Here is a 23656-nt window from a genome sequence, read left to right as displayed (position 1 = left end):
AAAAAGTAAAGAAGTAAAAAGGACAGTGGTGGAAGAAGTATTCAGATCCTTTACTTCAGTAAAAGTACTAATACCACACTGTGAAATGACTCCGCTCATTTTAACTACCTAATAAACTTTTAAGTGATTTAATTTATAAAAATGGGTAATCATTTTAAATGTATCATGTTTTTCATTTTAAATCTTGACCTGAAAAGTAATTAAAGCTGTCAGCTTAATGTAGAGGAGTAAAAAGTACAATATTTGCCTCAAAATGTAGTGGAGTAGAAGTATAAAGTTACATAAAATGTACATAAAAGTACCTCAAAATTGTACTTTAAGTCCAGTACTTGAGTAAATGTACATAGTTACTTTCCACCATTGCTACCTGCCTCTTCTAACGTATACATATCAGTTAAGAGTCCTCCTTCAGACACTGTATGAGGATTAAAGGGATAGTTTGTGCACTATTATACAAAACTTGGTACAATTATTGTCAATGCCCTCCTGAGGATAACCCTTTAAGGTTTTATTGATCGGCCCCTAGGTGGCACTGTGGTGGCAGTCTAATTCCATATTTGGTACCGTGGCCACACTTTAACACTTAAGGCAATGAAATTCATAGGGGTGGTATAGACTGGCCCCTGTAACGCACACACCCCAACGGCAGCATGCCCCGACACGCGTGTACTGGGAGGGCCCGTTCAGTACTGCTTGCAGTCCTAGTTGGACATACAATCTGAGAGTTTGAGTTGCAATGCAAAATAAACGTTTTTCTTAAAACAACGCGCGTGTTTATTGTCAACGAGGACATAAAAAAACAGAAAATGATTTTCGTCCAAACAACACAGATTTTCTATTAATAGTTACACTATGAAGATTATTGAAGTGGCAGAAAAATGGAATTTGCAATAGATGGGAATACAAGTGTTGCATTACAAAGCTGGTATGAACAAATCTGAACATACTTCAAATAGTCATGAATACATCATTGTCAAACACCTTTCTTTGCCTTTAGTGTGTACATTTTATACACACATACATATATAATGTATATGCAATTATAATATATTAAAAGCATAACAAAATGGCAACAAAACAATAAATAGTTACTGTGCAATGTCTCATTTCCAGCTGGATTATCTTCAAACTTGTAACAATCTTTTTAAAAAATGAAAGAAAAAAAAGGTCAATTTTATTAATAACCTTTTTATATTCATATTAATGTTATTATAACATTCTCAGAGCAAAATAAGTGCCCAGTCAACAGTCTGGAATCAAGATGATAACTGCTTTTTCAGCAGGACAGGGAAAAAAAATATTCAGCCTCCTCTGCAGCCCCTGCCAGTTTTACACCACCTATCTTATTCTGTCTATCCTTTCTTTCACCTGCTTTGGCCTGGGCCGTTTGGCATGGGATGAGGTTGCCTGTAGACACTGATCCAAAGATTCTTTTCTTCACATACACTCCCTCCCAATGCCTCCTCTTAACCTTCCACAACATTACACCCCACTGGATGGGTTCCACTTTTATTTGGGGTTGACACACATTTGAATACTGAACTTAGATCTGTGCCTGAGGGCAACTTCAACACAGGAGCAGCTTGGTTCACTGTAAAATACTAAGGATTTCCTTGGCATTCTCTGTGTTCCAGCCTTGGCCCTGCAGAGGGCCCTCACAGGCAAGCACGTATTTGTTGAGAATCTGTGTGCCAATGTCCCGAAACTGGAGGCGATCTTCTTTGCGATCCATAGTGTCAGCGCTGCAGTCCTCGTACTTGACCGCCCAGAAGCACATTTCCCCGATGTACATCATCGTCAACAGGTGTGTGTCTGAGAAGATGCCTGGCCAAAAACATAACCAGGTATTGAGCATGATCAAATGGGCCACATAAAGAATTCATTGTCATTATCTTTTACTGAACAGAAGTAGCACAACATATCTTATTATTTTTAAGATAATGGACGACATATTTACCTTCAGATAGGAAGCTTGCTGTAGCAGTGTCGTGGAGAACCACCCCATCGTTGAGCTTCACCGAGTTTCTCACCTGCAGCATCCGCATTAGGTAGCGCACCCCTTCCTGAATACACTGGATTAAAACATCAGTCAGATGAGCATTAGGCCTAAACTCACCATATGCCAATAAAAAACATAAAAACTTAAATACTAATCTAATGTTTACCTTTAGAAATGTATCCTTGTTTTTCTTAATCCACTGTTTTCGTTGATGAAGTGTGTGGCAGTACATGTACAGCAAAGCTCCACGTCTCCAATAGAGGCATTCTAACAGCTCAAGGCCCAACACAGACTGCACCTTTAACAAACCAAAACACAGTGTTGTTAGATTACTTTTTTTTTGCAGAACTATAAATCAAAAAGAACTTTGAACTGAAATAGACCTTTCGCTGGGAATACTTGATAATCAAATATGCACACGAAATCATTTTGAGACACACTTACTTCTTGTGCTGGTGCTAGCCTCCCGGCCAAAACTTCTGGCTCAGTCAGGTCTTGCAGCAACTGCTGAATTTTGAATGGTGAACAATCCTCAGGGAACTCCTGGTCCACCAGTTTATTCTCTTCATAAAATGTGATGTCTAGGATCACCTAAATGACAGAAAAATATATATATAAACACCAACACCCAACATTGAATAAAAAATGCAGGAAAACTATGCAGCATTTTTAAATTCCAAAAACATGTTTATGTCATCCAAAACAGTTACCTTTCTCTTTTTACTAAACTACGATTTTCACTAATAAAGTGAATCAAATTAGGGAAAAAAATTATAATATACTTGCCAGGAAGTGGTAACCACAGCTGGAGCTTTTCTTCACTCCTATTAAACTGCTTCACAACAGCAAACTAACATCGTATTTACTCATGATATAAAGTGTATAGTATCAAAGCAGTTGCTCTATTATTGGGAACTTGATACTAAAAACCTTACTGAGCCTTTTTCAGTCAGGATTTAGACCACTTCATCAAGACTACCTTAATGATTTACAACTTACTACAAAAACTTTAAACTTTGTTTTTATTTTCCACAGTCTTAACCTCTTTTGGTATTAAGTTAAGGAACTTGTTTCCTGGCTTTGGGCGTACATTTTCCCTTCCCTTACAAAAAGTAAATATTACCCCATTTGGTATCAAATGTTTGTGAACTCAAGCAAAACTGCCAAGCATTTGCTCACTGTGACTTCTCAGACTTGAGTATTCTGTTTCCCTGTTTCATATAATTAAGATCAAACCCCTTTGTGTTTTTGGACTCTCAGACGGATGCACCAACTATTTTTAAGATCACCTTGAGTTCAGGGAAATTGAAATAATATTTTTCACCTCTTACTTTCTTTTTTCAGTTTCTGATGTTAAAACTAAAAGTATTAACTGATCCTTGCCAGATTGGCAGTTATTAAACAGCGATAATCACATAGACATTCAGAAAGTGCAATGCAATTAAGTACCTGTGTGTAATCCTGAAGCACCTTGGAAAGGTTACTACTCTCCCCTCCTCCCCTGTAATAGCTTTTCAACTTGTCTAGTATGGCAGACGCATTCTGTAAATAGTCGTCATCTATGGAAAAACGATATGTAAACAAATGACCAATTAGATATCTAAACTTACGACAAACATTTTGGAGTACTGTTGTTAACAAATTGTGCTTCATATCGTCACACTGTTAAAATAATCGATTAACTCATTTTTTCAAGTTTTGCAGGAAACACAAAAAACTTCACCAAAAGTGTAACGTATGACATTTATTGCTCATTTCACTCAAAAAGGATGTATTAAAGGATGGCTATTGGCATAGTAATACCACTGTGTGTAAATTATGTAACTTAAGAGAAATAAATGACTTAGGCAATTTTTGGACATGCCTTTGTGACTTAAGCAAGATATGGTAACACTTTATTTTGAAGGTGTCTACATAAGAGTCACACAAGCCTGTCAGAAACATGACATGACGAGTATCATGAGCATTAATGTTACTTCAAAGTGTCATTAATGTTCATGACACATCCCATGCCATGTTTATGACACGCTAATTTCACTCTTATGTAGACACCTTCAAAATAAAGTGTTACCATATCTTGCTTAAGCCACAAAGGCATGTTCAAAAAAATGCCTAGGTCACATTTCATTTTGACTTCGGCATAATAAATCCGCTTAAGTCACACACTTAAGACATAGGCCATTTTCTTAAAGGGGTGAAATCACATGATCTGATCAATCTGAGGATGTAGGCGATTTTACCATAGGTGACCGGCGACATGAGGAGATGATGTAGGCAAAAAAAACAATTTTTACAAAAAATGACTTAGGCGATTATTTTAACAGTGTGACGAAATGTAACGTTACTCATGCAAATCAATTTGACTGACACATGCTACAATGATTGCATGAAAATACAATATTTCCAAGCGTTTGACAATGGTAAAATGTCACAACTAATATAAAAAGGTACACGCAAACGAAAATACTGGTAACTTGACTTTGACTGTTAACTCTCACTTAGTTTATTTACTCTGACGCAGCATCGTGTTTCACGGCTAAACGTTTGTAAACAATAATGGATTTGTGCTAACGTTAGCGAACTTATGCTAGCCGTTGACTGGAATACTCAGATATTCAAAAACAACCAACAGTCAGTTAGTAAACGTTACCATAACGCAACTAAGACGACACTTTAACGCTTGTTAGTCAACTGTAGGGGAAAGTATTATTTGTCAACATGCAACATTTCATCAGACAGCAGCTGTTGTTATAGATGCAAGCTATGTTAGATAACGTTAGCTAGCTTGCTAGTAGGCTAATAAACTGAACAAGAATGTTAGCCACGCATGCTAGACATCGATAATGGCATCAAAACAAAAATACAACAACGTCTTATCGATACCTTGCTTTTCAGCTCTGAGACTAGAACACTTGATGTCTAACTCAAATATCCTTCTCTCCAACTCAAAGCCCTGTCGCCTGTAGTCGTCGGCCATGACTAAAAGTATGCGTCACGTGAGCCAGGGATTACTCACGTGCTCATAGAATGTCACGTCGGTTTCCAAGACATCACTGTTGCTATGCGTGCACGCGCCCGGTTAGCTATAAAAACAAAGCTTACCGCGTAATCATCGCCACTTCATTCAGCAATACTGCTTTCACCCTTGATTTTTAAAACTACGCTAACGTTAAAGCATCCTGACGTGCGTCGAGTACTTTAAGTACTTTATTGTGAAGTTGTGGTGGTGAAAGGGTTAAATTTAAATTAGTCTGCCGAGCCTCTCTGTATCGACATAGTGTTAAGTCCAGCCCATTAAAGCACCAGCCAATGTAATCGTGGCGCTGACTTTTTGGTGTGTGTGAGCTAGCGCTGCTAGTAGCCACATTTTGCAGCCTTTCATCATCAGTCGTCCACCAGCTGGAGCTTTCACTCTGCTCCTCGGCTCATCCCCTGTGTGTGTAGCTCCAAAACATGGCGGCCCTCAAAGCTTTGTGCAGAGCGGAGAATTTATTCGTCAAAACCCTCTCAGGTCGCTGCAGAAACAAATTAAGCACCGCTAATCTCCAATTGAGCAAGGTTGGTATTAAACGGTTAACATACGTTAATTGGTTGTAGAATTAACAAGGTTGAAATGAGATGGTTGCAAATGGCTGGGCAAGATTAAAAGGTCATAATACTATGGAGATTTAATTCCCTTCTTTGTCCAACATTTCGTATTTAAGTGACCTTATTTAGGTCATTTACCAAGCTCCGCACATTCGTGTGTTTTGATTTAAGTTTACTTTTCGATTATATCGCGAACTGACCTCAAGTTTCTGGTTAGGGGATTCTCAATATTTTCGTCAACACAGTTCGCAACCGTATCACAAACTGTTGCTAACTTTCACTAATGCATAATGTGATATTGCATTGGTTCGGTGACTTAAAACGCACGGTGTATATTCGTCAAACCCACAACTTTACATACAGCATAGTTAATAAGTACAAAGTCAGCGTCTGCTTATGTGTTATGTAGGTGACATGACCACAAGTGCTTGCATAATCTAACCCTACCAGCATGGTTTTACACATTACAACGTTCCCATCATGTTTCTTTCATGTCAATGCACGTAGTCTGGACATTGTACAAAATTGGTATGTAAATAAATAGACTGGTTTCAGAAATCACTGTTACGTCAAATAACAACTAATCAGTAAGCAAATGTAGAAAATGCTTAAGGACACATTGCCCCCAGGGCATTTCTGTTTAAAGGAATCTGTATTACTGATGTTGATAGAGTAACTTGAACCTTTAGACGAGTTGTAAACCACTTGGGTTATAGTAAGACCTGGCTTTTCATAAGTTGATCATGACTTGATATCTTTCCTCTTGTAATTTAGACAGAGCAGATATTAAAAAAGTAAGGTGAGCAGTATTGCATAACAAGGTGAATATGTCCACATAATTTGTAAATAAAGGGATATTAAGAACGAGGAAGTGGCTTGTAACATCACAGTGCAAAGCAATGAGAAGTTTCCTTCCTTTTACTTTTACCAACAGCGTTCTAAATAGTTCAGTATTTAAAAAGCAGTCACAAATCATAAATATGTAATATCAAATGTCAGTATTACAAATTCACAATGCAATTTCAATATAAAGATTCAGCACCTTTCAACTAATGGGTATTTGGAAGTCCATTGTGGTTGTGGTAGCTTTCTGGGAAATGAATAGTGGCAAAACACACCAAAATGTCCAGCAAAATTGTATTTAAAAAATGGCCTTTGCACCACAGGTAGTTTAAGATGATAAATGTTGCCACAGAGGATTTAAATTTTGAGCCCTCCTCACTCGGCTAACAGCGTTTGGACCCTTGGCTGTGGGTTGCCCTAAAGCTCTGCTCCCTTTGTAGTAGGATTTGTTCAGCAGTCTTGCTTATCTTTCCCTTTCTCAACAGAATAAACTGGATCAGCCATTTAGACTGTACAAACACATTAGCTGTCCTCAGGGATCTGTGATCTTTTTATTTTACATTTTTACTTGTGTGTTTTTATCCAGAATCACATATAGTTAGTTTCTGTTACTGGTTGTAGCTCATTTGAAAAAATAAATAAAAACATTTTGTAAAGCTTCATGCACCCTTTGTTCTGCTTGCTTCAGGCTTGCGGCTGTTACTTTTCTACCTCCAGCCAGAGAAGTTCACAGTTCTACTCAGATCCTACAGACGCTGTCAAAGATATCCCCAGTGGAGCTACCATTCTTGTGGGAGGTAAGACACACAATACTTCCCCAACGGATTGTAAGATTGTTGAATACACACCTTGATGACAGTGTAATCACCTCAGTTTTAAACCGCATGCAAGTTCTATCAACTGATGAAAGTGGCCTACAAAACAGTTAATTTCAAAGTTCAACAATGTATGTTCAATGACAACATAACAGCAAAGAGAACTTGTACTCTGTCTAGCATGGTGGTTGATTACTACACACACACACACAGCACGCACAGATTCCACAGATCTTATTTATAGTCAAGTTCAGAGTGACATTGTTAAATGTTTTCCATTATGTCACACCTCTATCTGAGGGAAAAATACAAACACAAATCCGCCTCACTCTGTAATATTAGAAACACCCTCAATATGAATATGCTATTATACTTGGGGCTCTCCTGTGTGAGTTATAACTGCTGAGAGATGTTTTCTTTTTAACATTTTCAATGTTTCTTATCTTCAAGGTGAATGTTCCACCTTTAAATAATCATAGTTTATATATTTTTGCATATTATTACATTATTACATGTAATGTAATAATATATTTTTGCATATGATTTCTTGGTTGCTTCAATTTGTCTTTTTTTTATGTGCTCTGACACAGGCTTTGGATTATGTGGTATCCCAGAGAATCTTATCAACTGTTTACTGAAGACTGGCGTTAATGGTCTCACTGCAGTCAGCAACAATGCAGGGTAGGTGTGTGAGCAGGGGAGGAAGCCTGCGTGCTTGGCACACATGTCAGTACCTGCATGTAAACCTCATGCATTCCATGGTGGTGCTTGATTTTGATATTAATATCACTCCATCAGCACCACTCCTTATCCCAACCTGTTTTTTGAGAGTCAATGTGTCTGTTCTGGTTATTTTTTGACTCGAATCTGGTAATCTTTTCTGTCTCATGTGTCACTCCTGTTTCAGTAGAAGGTGTGCGTTAAAATAAATGTTCAACCTGACTGATTGCTAACTGTTCTTAAATATTCAGGGGTCAAGCCAGTTTTTGATTAAATGTCCCCAATGCTAGACATTTTGTGGTAATAAAAGTTTACAAGGTCAGTGAGTGAGAATGCCCCCCAGTCCTGTGTAGCTCTCCAGCTAGTGATTGGGGAGTCACTTTATCACCTTACATACCTGTTTTAAACTATTATTGGAGAGTTATTGGTAACCTTGTCACTTACCCTCAAACATGCTGTGTTGACCTGGAGAGATGCCCAGGAGTTAGCTCCTGATAAGTTATCAGATTCACAGGCACAAGGAAAAGGTGTTGTAGTGACTGCCACTCCCTCAGTGGTCAGGTGATAATGTTTGTGATGTGGGTCTTTGCTCTCAGCGGGACAGACCTGACCTTAATGCCCTTTATTGTGTATTCTGTCTAGTTATTGCATACTTGCTATGCAGTCTCTTGTTGTAAATTATTCTGTTAAACACTGGGTTTATGGCTCCACATTTTAGGAAATATCTGATTCTCAATAATCCTGAAAAGAAAATACTTTGATTTTTAAGGTAATACACATTTCCAAGGTTAATTTGCATAAAAGTTTTTATAACCAATTCAGTACCAGTATAGGTGCTGTTCCCATATAAGAGTTAATAATAAATTTCTCAGTAAAATGTTACAAAAAAATAAGTTTTGAAGGTTTTGGAAATCATAATCGGGACTTAAATGCAACTTGTACCAATACACTAACAACTGAGCTTTTCACTGCAACATTCCTGGACATAGTTCAGCACAATGTTGACGTCTCTCTTGAAGTCGAGGAAACGTTTTTCATCTTTTCAGGTATCATTTTGCAGTCTTTTCCAACTGTGTCTTTTCCCAGTGTGCTGCCACACAGGAAGCAAAGCTTTATCTGTTTACACAGCAACCCTGAAACCTGAGATGGTGACCAAACCCTGATCTTATCTACTTGGATATAAAACAGGTTATGAAAAAATAATAATAATGCCTTTGGCTACAATTAAAAATCACACATTTTTCAGCATTTCACACACACTTTTTATTTTTACAATAAAAGCACTAGCTTACAAAAATATTAAACTTTAGCCAAAATTTAATTTGCAGGTGAAAAGTCTAATTGCTAAACAGTTCGAGTGATGTGTATTTTGTTACTTTTTAGTCAAGAAAAAAACGTAATAATACAAAAAGATGCTCATCTCCAGAAATCTGCACACAAATAGAGCCGCCGCGTTAGCTACAGTTAGCTCTGTAGCAGTACATTGTGTATGTGCTGCTGCTGCTGCAGAAGGTGTTCACTTAGCGATCTCTGTTTGTTTACAACAAGCACCGGACACTCTGTACACAGTTAGCGATGCTGGTTAATTTACGATCACTGGGCCTCATTCATGAAACGTGAGCAGAACGAATTTGTGTGTAAACCGTTCGCAGACGGAAATTTACGTGCATCTCCGCATTCATCAATATTTTAGTAGCTCCGATCTTTTCGTAGCTACTAACAAAATCTACACATGCTGCTGACCACACGTAGTGCTTGTGTAAATTTAAGAACGCATATAAATAATGCTCGTCACTGTTGGAAATTACAATTTTAATTCATAATGCGTTCTGTTATGTACACAATACGCAGATGCCTTTGAAACATGTGATATAAAAATGGCAAACGATTAAAAATATAACACATTTAGTTAAATTAGTTGGCAATTGGCGGGATTAAGATTCAGATTAAACTCATAATTGTGAATTATCTATGTAAATTGACGCATCCTGCCTGCAGTTCTCAGAGGTATCATTAAATTAATGCCAGAGTATATCCAATTTCCATACGGCGCACAACGGCAGACAGAAGTAATGCAGGGGTTCAGCGCAGTTGCAAACATGCCAGGTGTTATCGGTGCCATAGACTGCACACGCGTACGCATCAAGGCTCCATCCGGTGATGCATTTGCTTACATTAACCGGAAAAACTTTCATTCCGTGAATGTGCAACTGATCTGTGACGCAAAGTGTGTGTTGTTAAATGTTGTGGCACGGTGGCCCAGTGGGACGCATGACGCATTCATCCTGCGTAATTGCGCAGTTGGCACGCGTTTGGAGGATGGAGCTGTGAGAGACGGCTGGCTCATTGGTAAGAATATAGCCTGCATAATCACATGTGTGTGTTATATATGGACTTACCTTTCTATATCCATAGGGGATAGGGGTTACCCACTGACGCCGTGGCTTATGACCCCACTGGCCAGCCCGCAGACACCACAGGAGCATACAATGAGGCGCACGCGGCTACTCGGGCCGTTGTAGAGCGCACCAACGGGGTATTTGGACTCTGAGCGTCCTCCTCCTGTGGCAGATGTACTTTTTTTGTGTGCGCTAATGCGTTTCTTTGCAGCAAGTTTAATGTCAAACCATTTACGTTTAACCTCGGACGTAGTTCTTTGCACTACAGAAACCACATTTACTGCGTCCGTCACCTCCCTCCACGCTTTCGCTTTGCCTGTCCCTGTCACACCACTACTAACAGATGAAAATAAAAAAATTTTTTGGACTCCACTTCTCCCAAAATAACTTCAATCTCCGCTTCGGAAAAATTCTTTTTTCTTTCTCGTTCTTTTTTTCTTTGTGCCATGACTGACAGGTTGACAGGATGCCTCTACACACCTCCTTATATGGTGGTCATTAGCAATTCATGGGCGGGGTTCATGCTAATTGCTGATTACCGGGAGCGCGCTGCCACCTTACGATGGATTGGCATTCATGATCATACACACGTGTTTACGATCAGATCTGAGTTTCCCGCAGCGTTCATGAATCCGGAGTAGGTTTTTAGTAGCGTAGGCTTTTATGTGCAAATCTACGCACAAATCTACTAACGTTTCATGAATGAGGCCCACTATGTTTATGATCAGCGGAGACTCTATGCATAATTAGCCATGCTGCTTTCAGCTGGTGACGTTGTGCACAGTTAGCGACCGTGAAAACCATACATAACATCACTTCCGGAGTCTCTAAATCCCTCGGGGGGCTAACTTGTCCCGCCCATAGACTGTATAAAACATAGACATATATGTCTATGGTATAAAATAGGTCCCGCTGTGGAAAACCCTCTCCTGTTTCTTCTTCTACAGCTTGGCATCTAGCCGCACACTATATCATCAATTGCTACGCTGCCCCCGTGTGGAAGGCACCAGTAATACGACTTTTTTTTTATTCCAGATATGATGAACTGTTCGATTTTTTTACGATTTAATGACTATTTGAATATTCGAACATTGAAGGTGTATGTAAAAAAATCAGAATCGGCAGGTCAGGCTTTTTAAAAATCAGTGATCGGTGATCGGCCAGAAAATTGCAATCGGTGCACCCCAGTTGCACAACTGTGCTTGGATTGGTATTGATAAAAGGGTAGATGATATTTTTATTTATTTATTTTTCACCTGGGCCAGCAGTAAGGATAAGCTAGTATAATAGCAGTATACACTTCCTGCAGTAATATGCAGTCTCACTGAACTCTGAAAAGACCTTTTCTATGTGGACAAAACTGCAAAATTGAGGTATAGAATAACATAAGTTGTGGCACACAGTGATTCTTATTGTAGTTTCTGCATTGAGAAGATCAAATGGCTTCAAAGTCTCTGCACAGACTGTTTGAGTACAGTTCTCTCTGCCAGTAGTTGTTTTAGCCAGAAAAAACACTGTCCTACGAATTGTGTTAGTGTGTGTCACACACAGAAGTTACTCTTCGCTAGACTTTTCTCGTGGACTTTGAGTTTTGGGGAATATTGATCTTGGAACAGATACTCAAAACATTAGTTTGAGCCAGGACATCTGTCTGAACAATTATTACTCCTCGACATTTTTTCCTTTGCGGACATTAGTGTCCATATTATCTCTTTTGTGTAGTTTCTGAGTCGGTTCCAACACAGTGGAACTTTTTGTGCCTTCGACATGAAGTCTTCACATTTATTTAACAGGACCGTTAGTACATACAGTACCCGTGACTACATGACTTGCATCTGGCTTGAATTGCAACAAGAGGGGGATACATGAAATATGAGAGATACATTTATGTTAGTAGGAATGAGCTACACGTGACTGTTTGGTTATTCTTGTTTTATAAAAGCTACCAGAACTGTGTATACTCTTACTGTATATACACCGTTTTCTTGGTCACAGCTGAAGTGTGTCTGTTTTTCCTTGCTCTGTAGGGAAGAGAGCTGGAAGGGGAAATAAGTAGTTATGTAACACTTAATTTTAGAGAGAAGATTCCGAACGCTTAAAACTCCTCGCTTGCTTCTTCTTAAATGGCTGGATGGGTTGTTAACCCTCTTCAAGTCTCCAGAACTTGATTTTCAACTATGTTTTACTTGTTCTATCTTAGACATAAGGAAAATTTGCAGATATGAAAATGGAAAGGGCATTCTTTATTGATAGGAGCACTTACAGAAACACAATTTATCTCAACACAGACTGCTGTAATGTAAATCTTGGTGCACATGTCTAATAGTAGAAATATGGAGGTCAATATAAGCAAATAGAGGTGTTTCCCTAAATGAACCTCAGCACAAAAAGTGAGGGGAGTGTGTTTGATATGTTGGCACAATGGGAAGATTGAATTCTGGTATGAATAAAAGGAAAATAATCCCAATCATCAATGGAGATTGTATACTTTGTACAATAGACATTGTTGACCTATTTTTGGTAGCAGTGAGAGAAGTAAGTGTAAATTTGGTTTCTGAATTGCTCCCTAGTTGCAATGTCATCTATACAAGTCTGAATTAGGAGGGTCCTAAAATATGGTCTGTGTCTCTTTGTCTCTAAACAGTAATGATTAACAATACCACTGGGTACATAAAGTTCAGCTCTTTGAAATGTGAAGCATTATGGGAAACGTCTTGAACACTGGCACAGTGGGCTCTTTGTGCACTGTAATACGAGATGAGAGGGATTCAGCTGTATACAAGAGGAGAATATTGAGCTGTAACAGAGCTGCACCCCCTGTAGCTTTACATTCATTCTTTAATCAACTGATTCAGTAATATCACACAAACAGCATAGATTCTGTATAAAAGGCCAAAACTGTGTTCAATATTGGACGCTGCTCTGATCAGTGAGCGTTTACCTTGGAAAGCTTGCATTTAGATTCTATATTGTGTTCCCCTGACAGGAGAGTCCACCCACTTAAAGTTATCATGCTTACACACACACACACACACACACAGGATCAGAAAATCATAGCAGTAGTCAATCAGGCTAATCTCTTTTACATAGACTGCCTACGAGTGGTGTGTGTGACAGGGTGCTTTTCAGAGTCATCTGTTTTTGGTATTCTGAGAGCACATGGCCTAGATATATTGTCAGCTGACCTGAGATCAGATTTAAAGACAAAGCAGTAGTTCCTGATTCTCAGAAAAGAAGGACAACCTTCTCTTTGTGTTGGCTAGTAGAGTAGTAGGAGCAGAGACAGCAATAGAGGGAATAAGCAACTTTATTTTGTTTTTACATTTTATTATGCTGGTCATTGGAATAGTTTTGCCTTGATGTTGTTGAAGTTAAATAAGGTTAAGTTGTTCTCAGAGCAGTTATTGCCTGTAATCACACAGGGTGGGAAATAAAAGATGATACTATGTTTGATAGGATTTTCTTTTATCATGAATCACAAGACAATCCTTTTTATATGTTTTAAAACGTTTTATGAAGATTGTACCTTTTATAAGTTAATGACTAACCAGCCACACAAAGTCACTCATCTCATATACCCATTCCATGAGTATTTCAACAAGTAACACAATAACTTCATTTAGTCACAGACCGTTAAAAAGGAGTAGTAACGGACAGTAACCCAGACTTGAGACCCCACTGGAATGTTTCAATCAATTAGGTCCCCTCTCTAAATACATTTTGTACTGATAAATAAAAAACATTCTGTGCAGTTTTCTCAGACAATGCACAAAGAGATGCTCACAAATGTTTCAGTGGTGACTCCGGGCCATGCAGCTGTGTCAGTTTTCATGGTCTATCAGTACGGGTGTGAATGGGTTGTGTATCTTGAAGAACACAGGAGTGGTATCACTTGGCTGGGGCAATCACAACCTTGAGTAACCTCTCTGGGGATTTATGGAAATGTGAGTGTTGTGAATATTAGAAACTGTAGAAAGTCAGGACATTCTCAGTCAGAGCATGGACAAATAAGACTTAAGTAGTGGAGAACCTGCATCTGTGGACATAATTAGGATATTTTAAAATCATCGATAAACAAAAAAAAACAACTTCAAAGTGACAACAAATCTCAACAAATACTATATGAGACACAAAAATAATTGAATGTGTACATATTTGCACCCTTAAATAATAGATGCACCTTTAGATATCCGTATATAAACAAGCATCTGCTTCTTTTTCTGATTTTAACTTTTACTTGTGAAGCATGGTTTTCTATGTGCATTTCGAAAATTCAAGTAGAAAGCCACACTTCTATGTCTTGGTATTTGTTCAATATAATGCAGCCTAATTGTACCCATTTAAAGGTTCATGATGCTATCTGTTTGTTTTCTCCAGAGTGGATAACTTTGGGCTGGGCCTGCTGCTAAAGACAAAGCAGATCAAAAGGATGATCTCCTCATACGTCGGGGAGAATGCAGAGTTTGAGCGACAGTATCTGACAGGGGAGCTAGAGGTGGAACTGACGCCACAGGTTAGTCAACAAAACATATGGAAAGGTTTTTACATGCATTTTCCCAAAAATTAAAAAACTGATGCCGCAGTCATGACATTTTAAATTCCAGCATCCAAATTATCATTCATATTATTTATATAATAACCAAAATCATTATCAAGACAACCATGGAAAAAGGCTAGATGTCAGCTCTTAAATTAAACTCTCATTAGCTATTTTTGTCATTATCATTATATTTGTCCAAACAAATGTACCTTTAGTTGTACCAGGCATTAAAATGAACAATAAATTGAAGAAACGGGGTGATCTAATATTTTTTTCCATGACTATATATATTATATACTGGGCAACAACAAAGGCATGCAGTGGATGTTTTTAAGTCACACTCTTCTTTAATCTGACCCCCTTTTTCCCACAGGGAACTCTTGCAGAGAGGATCAGGGCTGGTGGTGCAGGAGTTCCAGCCTTCTTCACAGCCACCGGCTATGGCACACTGATCCAAGAGGGAGGCTCTCCTATTAAATACAACAAAGACGGTAGCATTGCCATCGCCAGCGACAAGAGAGAGGTGAGAGTGTTGTAGTCATGCTATCAGGTGCATCATGGAGTCAGTGCAAACTTTCTTTTGCTTTAAAACTGCAGATATTTTTTCAGACCCTTAGCTGCTTTGTTTGGTCGGCTGAGTGCTGCAATCAGACTTGTGTGCGGTACATAAAAGTGGTCTTGAATCCACTTCATAATGGCCCAACCATTATTTGTGTTGGATGTGGTGTGCTGTTGTTCTCGTCTCAAGTGAAAGCCAACTTCTTCATATAGTGGAAGATGCATTAAGGCGTGGGTTGAACAAATCATCAGTATAGGCATGACATGATCATAGCCGCTTAAGGGGGACTGGCAACTGCAATGTATTTACATTTATAATTTGAATTTATGAATTCACGTCTGTATGAAGTCTGCATTGTTAAAAATTCAACAGTTTTGTCTGTGGCAACTCCGGAGATCCTGCTTTAAATAATGAGAAACATCTAAAGTTCTTCACTTTTACAAAAACAATGCTGTGACCAGATGGCGTAATGCTTAGCAGTGAATGTTTGAGCAGTAATGACTAATCTAGGTCTGGGGTCATGTATCTGGGCCAAGTGTGATAATGCACTAAAAGAGATCACCATGTTTGTCCTTGACTGCATCCAGTGCCACTCACCCCTTCAACTGTATTGTCATTGTCCAGGTGCGGGAGTTCAATGGCAGACACTACATCATGGAAAAGGCCATTACTGGAGACTTTGCACTGGTAAAGGCATGGAAAGCTGACAAGGCTGGAAACATTATTTTCAGGTACCTGAACAGGAATTTCTGCTGGTCACATATCATTAGCACAGCCCTGCTATATTGTGGCAATACCAGTATCTCGAGTTCAGGATTCAGCTATTTCCTGCGTCAGAGCACATCAGCCGAGTCTTAATCACCTAGGTTATGTTTGCACAACAATCTGAACATGCTCCTGGTGTCATGTGGTGAGAGGTTTTTAGAAAAGATGTTCTAAGCAATTAAATTATTAAGAACCTTGGCCTTAGTGTTGATAAGATATTTGAGGTGTGTACTGAATGGAATGATTATTTGCAGTAAGTTGTTAGTCTGTAACAGCTATCCTCAAATGAGTGTGCTGTCTGAATAATTTAAAATAATCAGACAGCACACTCATTTGAGGATAGATATAGGACCATTACTGGCCATTCCTTATTTAGTTCCAGTTCAACAATATACATGGTCGCAACTCAAGGTGAGGAAAATCTTCGTCTGCCCTGATAACTGCAAGAGTGTTCCCCAAAATCGTTTATTTCGATTTTACATAATATGATTTTACAGGCCAAACACTTCCATGGTTAAATGCTTAGAGGACGGATGTGATTTGTGTGAATAATAAAACAAATTATTTAACTATAGCAAGTCTTATACTTAAGCTTTTTGGACATTATCTATTTTAGTAACAATAATAGAAAATATATGAAATTACACGGTTTAAAGTGAAAACATTTCTTGAGGCAGAACCTCCAGGTTTCCCTCCACAAACATGAAACGGCTTAATATTGAGCCTTATAAGTGGTGAAGCAGAAAGATTCATATTTTCCTGCTTTTTGACCTTTGCCAAACGCATCCCTGATAATAAATTACCAGTTAGATCTGTTGATGGATATCCTTATTAGTTACAGCACAATCTAAATTGGGTGTTGACCCCTTCATCTGGCATCAGTTTGGTAATTTGCAGCAACCTGATGCATGCAAAAATGAATAGATGTAGTAAAGCCTTTCTCCACAAGAGAGCAGTGTCTTCCAGTAAACTTGTAGGTTATACTGGATATTACATATTGGATGTCGCACTGAGTTTACTTGCTTGTATTTGCTTTTGGTGGAATTATTATTATGTATAATTTGTTTTCATACCTTTTTTTTTTTTGCTCTTCTTTGTCAGGAAAACTGCCAGGAACTTCAACCAACCTATGTGCAAGGCAGCCAAAACCACCATTGTAGAGGTATGCATTTCTGACAACACACTGATTCACTTGTAAAGAGGTTGTCTGACTGGAACACGTCCACTGGCTCACAATTATAAAATAATTCACCATATAAGACGTCAGCCTCCCTTTTTAATGGTTTTTATGCATTATTTAGACTTTAATTTTCTACGAATTTAGTTATTTTGACCCTCACAGATGAAATCGGCCCTCCAGACTGTAAATAATGGAAAAAGAACAACACTTTGAATCAAATCTCCAAATACTCCATATCATGCTATAAACATCCAAAATAACCCAACCACACAAAGCCAGTACTCTCCTATACAGCCCTTAGCAGAAGAGCAAAAGAGCACAGTCATCATCAGATAGATGCTATCAAACCACCCTCAAAGGACAAGGTAGAAAAAAAGTAAAGTCCCTTTTCTACACTCAAGGTCGTGAGCAGAAATGAGAGACGGCCGTCTTACAGGTGTAAGGCCAGGTGATATATGCTCGTGGGCTGAAAACATCACCTTGCATTGGGAATAGTTTATATTCCTCTGAATGTAACTCTCAGACCTCAGATATTATTAAGAGATTAGAAGTTTAAAGAGCTTAACCTCAATCTGTACAGCTAAAGATGAAGTGAGAAAGTCCTGCTATCTCTGCTCTCTGTGTTATAACCTAGTGTCATTCTATCTGTCTGGTTACCCACTCGTCTAACATTTCACCGTCTAGAAATATGAGCGCTCATCTTTTCCCTCAGCGTGTGTGTGTGTATACAGAATGTGTGTGCCTACCTCTCTCTCGCTCCACTCCTCTAACACACAAACAGCTTCACACCTCCCATATAGACACCGTTTGATTAAGAGAGCAGTGGGGAGAAAAACTGTGTGTGTGAAAACCATAAAACACAGTCGCTTTCTGGAAATAAATTGGTAGCAAAGGGTCTCTCGTAAATCTAACAGGTTTCCACAAAGCACATTTTCAATTATTCCACGGTCTCTGGGCCTGAGATTTAGTCTTCTGTTGATTAGAAATGTCTGGGACCAAATGGGGAAAGTACATTTCCTCACTGTAGAGCTGCTGTGGGGGCTTAATGGCCAATTTTATCACAAAAAAATATGTTTATAGTGGTAATGATCACAGGTATTATTATTAATTTTAAGCCTGTGTGTTGACAATGCCAGTGACATGATGGATACCAATGAATAATGGAAAATCAGTGCTATGGTATAATAGAAAATGCCAAATTTCTCCTCAAGGCATAGTCACTGAATTGTAGTCGCTCTGGCAGCAGTGATGCCACCAAAAAAATGTGTCTGCGTGTGTGACGTCTGCTGGAGTTGTGATGTTGTGACATGAATGATAATGCAGCTTTACTTAGAGAGCAGCTTTATGAATTGCACACATAATTGGTTGGATTTAATACTGTGACGTCTGCTTCAACCTTTCCACACCCAGAATCATCTTCTTGGGGTGTTTTTGTTGAGTGGAGAGGATGAAACAATTGCTTAATGGGTTTAGAGACCCAGGCTGCATTTGGACTGAGCAGAAGAAGGGTTTTCTTTCCCCAACTCCCAGGTGCATTTCTAAGATTGTTTTTTGGCATTTCTACTTGCATACAGTGGGGAGTGGCAGGAATGATAGGAAAGAGAGAGACGGAGAGAGAGGGGGGGATGACAAGTTGAAAGCAAGATTTAGATCCCACTGTATCACGAGCTTCCAGGATGCACCTTTCATAATTCAGTTAACAAGGGAAAAGTTATAAACACAAATAGCTTTTGAAAACTCGCATGTACTCAGAAATAATTGCTTGGCTTAATTTCACAAACAAGGACACAGTATATATTGGCTTTTCATGGGGTAATAGACATAGGTGTGTAGTGTAAAGACATGTCATTATAATTTGTCTCAATCACCCAAAACCCGTTCCAGAGGCTGACACGGATCATCTTATTTTGGAAAGCAAAGCCCTGCATTTGCATCTGAGCTTTAATAATTCCATTTTTTAAAATGCAATTTTATGTTTCTTTCCAACACTAAAACCAGCCTCTGTCAAACAACTGTGTCAGTGTCAGCCTGGTCTTTTGAAGATTTCACTCCTTTTTTCATGCCATCTTCTAATAACAAATAGCCCTGTCAGGCACTTGTCATCTGCAGATCAACCAAATGGGTCTATCTGGTAGGGGATTCATTGTAAATTGTGCTGCAGTCTGACAAATGGTATCAAACTGTAATGTTAAAATGTGACATTTGGATTGAATACATTTCAAAACTGCCTTCCTTACATTCTGTGGTTATTAACTTGTTTTTTTACTTTTGAAAATATAACGGCAGAAATTAAAACATGAACTCTCCTTCTCATTTGTAAGAGATACACTCCAAATTTCTATCATATAATAATAAATAAACATGTATCCTGATGTAAAATGCATACAATAAGTATCAAGTTTAAAATGAAATGGTATCTGCAATGTGTCTTTGAAGTGATGAAAGTCATTATGTTTGAATAACCCCCACACTGTAAAAAACAAGACAAAAAAACAACAACCTGTTTTTATGTTTATGTCCCCTAAAATGCCTGACCTTGTCTATACTAACTTGTATCTATGAAAAGCTTGTTAGGGCGAGATGTCTTTGCACTTCCCTAAAATCAAACGTACACCGGGGGAAGCTAGATTTGGTATGTCACTTCAAAAGCCAATCATTGTCTAATATGCAAAAGCCATAAAAGGAACCTGAAACCTCTGGTGCAGAGGAGACTTTTCAGTACAGAAAGTGAGAACACACTGTAACATCTGAGCAGCTACAAGCTAACAAAAACCATAGAGATGCTAAATACATGTTCCATTCTGATATGTCTGCTAGTCACCCATTTTTGTGCAAAACTGACCACTGTATGTTTCCTGTAATTTTTCAGTGTGGGGGGAAAAAAAGAGTAGATGTGCTTCTAGTCACTTTTAGGTTTTTTTACTGTTACTGTGGGAAAACTATGTGAAACAAAACATTCTTTTTTTTAACTTACTTTACAATATGTCTTGAGGGGGCCTTTAAGTACTAAAGTCCTATTATAGCTGCCCGAACACTGTCATATCCTTCTATCAGGCGATTTGTCAGATTGTATCCGCCATATTTCTCTTATGGTGCCCTTTTTATGGCAGTGCAGGTAACATATGAACATTATCTATGACAAGCCTACTTATCAGTGACAATAAAATGATAGACCTGTATTGCAAAACCCATTAAGAACCTTTTATCTCTGATAATGAAGCAATTACAGACTCTCTGAAAATAAATGTATCTTTAGGATTCAGTGGCTGCTCAGTCATAAATCTGGTGATATGCTGTCAATATTGACCCTGCTGCCTTGGTGCACTGGTGAAGGCTGGGACAGAGGTTTTTGAAGCTATTCATTGAACTCGCAGCTCAGCTTGGAAGCTCAGGCCAGTGTGCGGCAAGCTCTCTGACTATCATGTTGCACAGCAAGCTGCTTGTTTGCTGTACCAGATTTCTTTCTCTGTGGCCTATACACAACCAGGTAGGTTCAAGCTGTTCAGGGTCAAAGCAATTCATTGTTATCAAAGGGCAAAAAATGTCAGGACATTGTGGCAGGACTAGGGGAAATTGGGTGGAATAAAGATTATGCACTTTTCAGTGTCAGTGAAAGGGCAGCCAGTAAGATAACGGTTATAACAAGTCCAGAAGGAATAGGTTGATTAGATTCAGACCAGATTAGATGGTCAGGATTGATTTAAGTTTTGTCTTTGAAATACATCAGCAATGTTGAAATGAAGTCCCCCCGTCAGTGGCAAGGAAACCCCCAAATCTCCTTCTCAGTATGATGTCAGATCATAGATTATCACCACATTGAAGTGTGTCAAAGTGAGTTCCATAAATACTGAGCAGATTCTTCTTGACACATGGCAAAAGCTGGTGCCCATTAGCCTCTTGAATAAAATTTTGTTTAACTAACCCACTCCTCTCTAATGGCTGTTTGAATTACTGGTGCTTAAACTCTTCACTTGCAGAATGAGATGACAGTCTCAAGTCCAAGTATTTTACTCAATCTGCAAGCTCTTCATTTGCACTTAATGTGTGCCACAGTATTGTGGCTTTGCTCTTTAAAAATAATTTAAGTGTAAATATGCTTTTTGAGCCCTATGTTCTATGGAAGAATTATCCTATCTTTATTCAAGAGCGTAGATTTTCAGTTTGAGAGCATAATTTGTCTTTCTCGTGCTCAGATTTGTTCTCCTCTTGCTCGCATTTTGCGCTCGCACTCAGATTTCTGCTGCTTTCTTTCAAAATGTGTGCGTGCACTTAAAAACCACATGCTTGTGCTCACATTTCTTCTTCTTGGACACAAACATTTCGCTCGCACTCAAATATGTCCTGTGCGCGCTCAAATCTAAAGTCTACGCGCTCAGATCTCAACTCTGCGCTCTCAAAACTTTTGTGCTCGGACTCAGAACACGCACGTCCTCTCAGGTTGAGGTGTCTGCTCAGACTGAACGATGTCCCGCCCTGCGCTTAAAATAGTGTGTTTCACCAGCCAATAGGGAGACAGCTAGATAGTGGCCCCGTCTTAGGTGCGTTCCCTCGCCCTTTTGAGTGCTCCGGAGGGGCGGGTATATGGTCTGTTTGTAAAACTGCTTCTCTCTTAAAATACACCAATTTACCATATTAGCCAGCTATTTGAATCGTCACCTATTTAAGACGCAGCATATTTATGTAGAATTAATCTTAAGTAGTCCTAAAGGAGTTATCGTAGTTTAGATTATATATATATATTTATATTTATTTATATATTTTTTTATTATTATTTGTATATATATATATATATATGTATATATATATATATATATATCTTTTTTTAGGCAGTATAGCGGTGTTACGATAGTCCAGTGGTGAAGTACACTCTCATCTGTTGCATTTTAAACCATGGGTCGCCGGTTGGCATCCCATCCGCTGCACTCTTGCTGCATGTGTTATTATGATTTAAAATTTTAATTGATAAATTAATGTAACAGTAATACAATCCGTGTAACCAGCTGATTCTCTTATTGAAACGTTTAACAAGAGATGATGGGTAAATAGACTTGGCTACGTGATTAAAAAGGTATAATGAAAAATACACTATGATGATGATAATGATTTGAGGATAACATTGGTGCGTGTAATGCAGTGTATCACCGTCCTATTTACGCGGTCAAAGCCAGGGGGCGCATAATTAGGCTAATGTTGGTAATGCTTTCACAAGAAGAAGACTTTGAGCAGGATTCGGAGCGCGGCAGCGAATGAATGGGAGACAGATGGATGGCCAAAGACCTCAAGTAAGTTCATTGCTAAATGTTGCGACAACTCAAAACACATCGATCATATACAGTAGTTTCAATAACCGTACAGTAATCATTTTGACACTCGTACTTATCAACATATATAGCGGGCCTTTGTCGGCACTAGGGACAGCAACTCATTATGAATGAAGTGACGTCAGCGGGGATTCCCTTCAGCTCGCGCATCATTATGTGTGCCGACCTGCCGCTGGTACGATCATACGTTGCCAATTATTGTACTTTCGTTGTACATGTTACAATGAAGGCCCGCTATATATGAGCACAAAAATTTTGAGAGCGCAGAGTTGAGATCCGAGCGCGTAGACTTTAGATTTGAGCGCGCACAGGACATATTTGAGTGCGAGCGAAATGTTTGTGTCCAAGAAGAAGAAATGTGAGCACAAGCATGTGGTTTTTAAGTGCACGCACACATTTTGAAAGAAAGCAGCAGAAATCTGAGTGCGAGCGCAAAATGTGAGCAAGAGGAGAACAAATCTGAGCATGAGAAAGACAAATTATGCTCTCAAACTGAAAATCTACGCTCTTGACTAAAGATAGGATAATTCTTCCATAATGTTCAACCCAGCGCAAAGCAGCACACAGTGCAGGGTAACTGCCATTGCGTTTCCATTTTCATTCCCAGAGTCTACGTTGCGTAAGCAGCAAATGTACTGTCCATCTGTCGGTCCTAAAATGAGTGGTGGTCAGGCACATTGTTGATGCATTGCTACTTTGAGGCAGCATAAAGTGATTACAGGATTGACCAACAAAAAGCTGGTCTAAAGTCAATGGTGCAGTATATTCCTGCTATTTAAAGGGCGCACAGGGTTAACAACACATGTACATTCTGCTTGTTACACACAGGATACAACAGTAACAGTTAGATTACAGGCACTGTGGGTCGAGAAGAGGAAAAAAAACATTCTGATTACTAGCGATTCAGTTAGGGAGGGGAAATAATAC

The 23656-nt window shown here is 38.8% G+C and overlaps 2 protein-coding genes across 2 annotated transcripts in view; one reads left to right on the top strand and one right to left on the bottom strand.

Annotated features, from left to right (window-relative positions):
• Positions 1 to 827: 827 nt before the first annotated feature.
• On the bottom strand, positions 828 to 5004 carry rimoc1 (rab7a interacting mon1-ccz1 complex subunit 1). The gene is made up of 6 exons (XM_059336665.1): positions 4883 to 5004; positions 3449 to 3558; positions 2444 to 2590; positions 2166 to 2297; positions 1958 to 2072; positions 828 to 1824 (listed from the first exon to the last, which is right to left on the bottom strand). The coding sequence occupies exons 1-6, from the start codon at positions 4974 to 4976 to the stop codon at positions 1589 to 1591; spliced, it is 834 nt and encodes a 277-aa protein (XP_059192648.1). The 5' UTR covers positions 4977 to 5004; the 3' UTR covers positions 828 to 1588.
• A 131-nt stretch (positions 5005 to 5135) lies between these two features.
• The window catches only part of oxct1a (3-oxoacid CoA transferase 1a), a 51140-nt gene continuing 32619 nt past the window's right edge, over positions 5136 to 23656 (top strand). The window contains exons 1-7 of the mRNA XM_059336664.1: positions 5136 to 5557; positions 7119 to 7227; positions 7836 to 7926; positions 14742 to 14877; positions 15278 to 15427; positions 16088 to 16194; positions 17330 to 17390. Of these exons, the coding sequence (XP_059192647.1) occupies positions 5453 to 5557; positions 7119 to 7227; positions 7836 to 7926; positions 14742 to 14877; positions 15278 to 15427; positions 16088 to 16194; positions 17330 to 17390 (759 nt within the window). The 5' untranslated portion in view covers positions 5136 to 5452. The remainder of the gene's footprint in view (positions 5558 to 7118; positions 7228 to 7835; positions 7927 to 14741; positions 14878 to 15277; positions 15428 to 16087; positions 16195 to 17329; positions 17391 to 23656) is intronic.

Source organism: Centropristis striata, chromosome 7, assembly GCF_030273125.1.
Source record: "Centropristis striata isolate RG_2023a ecotype Rhode Island chromosome 7, C.striata_1.0, whole genome shotgun sequence".
Classification (NCBI taxonomy): Eukaryota; Metazoa; Chordata; class Actinopteri; order Perciformes; family Serranidae; genus Centropristis; species Centropristis striata.
The sequence above is the reverse complement of the archived record's forward strand: the minus strand, read 5'-3'. Positions and strand labels throughout refer to the sequence as shown.

What these genes read in the sequence shown, in the direction of transcription:
- rimoc1 (XM_059336665.1), bottom strand. Translation starts at nt 4,976, where the DNA reads ATGGCCGACGACTACAGGCGACAGGGCTTTGAGTTGGAGAGAAGGATA. An exon ending in GGCTAGCACCAGCACAAGAA is followed by an intron (nt 2,298 to 2,443) that starts GTAAGTGTGTCT and finishes GGTTTGTTAAAG; the next exon opens with GTGCAGTCTGTGTTGGGCCT. An exon ending in ACAAGGATACATTTCTAAAG is followed by an intron (nt 2,073 to 2,165) that starts GTAAACATTAGA and finishes GTTTTAATCCAG; the next exon opens with TGTATTCAGGAAGGGGTGCG.